At 44.0% G+C, this 3,180-nt stretch overlaps 1 protein-coding gene across 1 annotated transcript; it reads right to left on the reverse strand.

Moving 5' to 3' along the window:
- Positions 1-582: 582 nt before the first annotated feature.
- LOC127137658 (uncharacterized) lies at positions 583-1,521 on the reverse strand. The gene has a single exon (XM_051064097.1). It carries the CDS (start codon positions 1,519-1,521, stop codon positions 583-585), a length of 939 nt encoding a protein of 312 aa, XP_050920054.1.
- Between the last annotated feature and the right edge of the window lie 1,659 nt (positions 1,522-3,180).

Consider the following 3,180-nt stretch of genomic DNA (forward strand, 5'->3'; position numbering starts at 1 on the left):
TTTGGTTTGAAGCCACTCCAAGCCTCTTCCGGTGTGAGTTTCTCCAGCTTCTTAGTGGGACACCTATTCAACAAGTAGGTGGTTGTAGACACGGCCTCACCCCACAATTCTTTAGGCAAATTCTTCTCACAAAGCATACTACGCACCATGTTCATTATTGTACGATTTTTCCTCTCGGCATCCCTGTTTTGTTAAGGCGTATACGGAGGCACCACCGCACGTACAATTCCCTCAAGATCACAAAACTTCCCAAACTCACTAGAGGCATACTCACCTCCACCATCCGTTTTGAGAATTTTGAGCTTCCGACCGCTTTGGCAATCCACCATGGATTTGAAATTCTTGAAAACTCAAAATACCTCATATTTTCTCTTGATAAGATATGTCCAAAGCTTCCTACTAAAATCGTTAATGAACGTAACAAAATATCGATTGCCACCATAAGTCTCTACTTGCATCGGTCCGCAAACGTCGGAACATACCACCTCAAGTAAGCCTTTGGTTCTTCGACCCGCATCTTTGCTAAACACATTCTTGTGTTGTTTAGCCTTCACACATTCCTCACACAATTCAGTTGGAATACTAATGTGTGGCAGCCCCGTTACCATCTCTACTTGCGGAGGTAGCTAGACAACGATGCTCGTTAACCTTTAACTCAACCTTAAAAGTTTTGTTAGCAGCCATCGGCGCTTTTAGAATCAACACACTGTTTGAATCCAAAACGCGTAAAATCTTGTCCTCCAACCGAATTGTGTATCCTCTTTCAAGTAATTGGCCAATACTTAAAAGATTACACTTAATTCCTGGTATATACAAGAAATCTTTGATCCTCGAATGTCCACCATTCCTTTTTTCGATCAAAACATCTCCTACCCCTTCGGCACTTAAATTGGTGTCGTCGGCAAATTTGACTTTACTTTTTGCCGCTTGATTGATTTGCACAAACCAAACTTTTCGACCCGTCATATGTGTTGAACAACCGAAATTCAAGTACCACTCATCTCTCCCTTGGACTCCATCACGAACGGTAACCAATGCATTTCGATCCGAATGCATTTTCTCGCTATTTTCCGGAACGGTACAGCTGTTGTCCTGCAAATTGTTACTACAGTAGCTGCTACTCGGAACATCTGTAATGCCATAACTCCCCTCCGTGATCATTACTAGAAGTGTGTCCTCATCATCTACCTCTTCCCTAGCAACCTTGGCTTCATTATTGTGATTCTCATTCGATTTACCACGACACGAATTTGCAAAGTGTCCAAACTTTCTGCACTTGTAGCATTGCACCTTACTCACATCACGCTTCTTGAAACCATTGTTATGACCACTATCCTTGGAGCTACTTTCACCCTTTTCACTCGTCGAATGCTTTAAATTTTGCGAATCATTTGAACCAAAATTCTGAAAATTTGATTTACCTCTCGCCGCAAATTTTCCTTTCGACCTCTTATTCTTCTCATTGAAACGCGCTTGCAAAGCAATCTCCGCTTTGGCTTTGTCGGCGCCTCTCTCATCCATCCTTTGTTCATGTGCCTCTAACTAACTTTGCAATTCATCCTTGCTCAAAGTTGTTAGATCCTTTGGTTCTTCAATGGCCACAACTATGTTGTCGAAACGCGGCGTTAACGAACGCAATGCTTTCGATACAACATTCTGCTCAAGAATCGTTTCCCCACAAGATTTGATTTGATTAACTAACCGGGTAATGCACGTAATGTAGTCGTTGATCGTTTCTTTATCTTCCATTTGTGTTAACTCGAATTGTCGCTTGTAAGTTTGTAACCTTACAACCTTCGCTTTTACGGCACCGACATATGCTTTCTCCAAGATTTCCCATGCTTGCTTCGCCGATTCACAATCGCCAACCTTCTCGAAATTGTCGTTAAATACGTCAGTCATATCCGGCAATCGCTGGTTGAGATGCATCGCTTGCTGTGTGATTATAGTCATTATAAGCATGACCATGATAGATGTCGAGTCTGTTCTGTTAATCAGAGAGGTTGTCGCCAGGGGCGCAAGGATGTTCAAGAGATGTTGGACGAAGGAGTCATTGAGATCCTTCAGAACATAAATGTTGACGAAGATGCTCCCGAAGTCAACGTAATTTCTCCGGTATTCCGGATACCTGAGCCTGTTGTCACCAAGTATGATGGCAGCAAGAAAAAGGTTTCTCCTACTCTCGTCATCAAGCCAACCGGACCTATACCGTACTCCTCCGAGAAAGCAGTCCCTTATCGCTACAATGTTGTAGCAGTGGAAAATGGGAAAGAGGTGTCCCTGCCTTCTTCGTCTGTTGTTAACATTGCAAACGTCAGCGGTTTGACCCGTAGCGGTCGTGTATTTTCAGCTCCGTTTTAGCCTCAAGTTGATTCCCGAGGAAGTGTTGATACTGGTTTTGTTGAACGCCCGATTGGAAATGCTGCGAGCACTCCGAATCCGGCACTTGTTGCTAAGCCCTCCTCTATGTTGAAAACTCCTGTTTCTGCTGGCCCGAGTGGCAATACAAGAGAAGATTGTGATGAGATGCTGAGGCTCATCAAAAGGAGCGAGTACAATGTTGTAGACCAGCTTCTACAAACGCCATCCAAAATATCAGTGTTATCACTACTATTAAATTCAGAACCACACCGAGAAGCTCTGCAGAAGGTGTTGGATGTGGCGTATGTGGATCACGACGTCACGATAGAGCAATTTGATAGCATTGTCGCAAACATCACCGCTTGTAACAATTTGAGTTTTTGTGACGCTGATCTCCCCGAGGAGGGAAAAGACCACAACTTGGCATTACATATATCTATGAGCTGCAAGGATGATGCCATGTCTAATATGTTGGTAGACACTAGGTCATCGTTGAATGTATTGTCGAAGACCACTCTCGCGAAGTTATCATATCAGGGGCCTCCCATGAGGCAGAGTGGGGTAGTTGTGAAGGCTTTCGATGGGTCTCACAAAACTGTGATTGGTGAGGTCGATCTCCCGGTCAAAATCGGACCAAGTGATTTCCAGATAACCTTCCAGGTTATGGATATTCACCCATCGTATAGCTGTCTCCTAGGCAGACCATGGATTCACGAGGTTGGCGTCGTGACATCCACCCTACACCAGAAACTGAAGTTTGTAAAGAATAAGAAGCTGCTGGTGGTAGGGGAGAAAAGGATCTCCTGGTTAGCCATTTGT

This window comes from Lathyrus oleraceus, chromosome 4 (assembly GCF_024323335.1).
Source record: "Lathyrus oleraceus cultivar Zhongwan6 chromosome 4, CAAS_Psat_ZW6_1.0, whole genome shotgun sequence".
NCBI classification, from domain to species: Eukaryota; Viridiplantae; Streptophyta; class Magnoliopsida; order Fabales; family Fabaceae; genus Lathyrus; species Lathyrus oleraceus.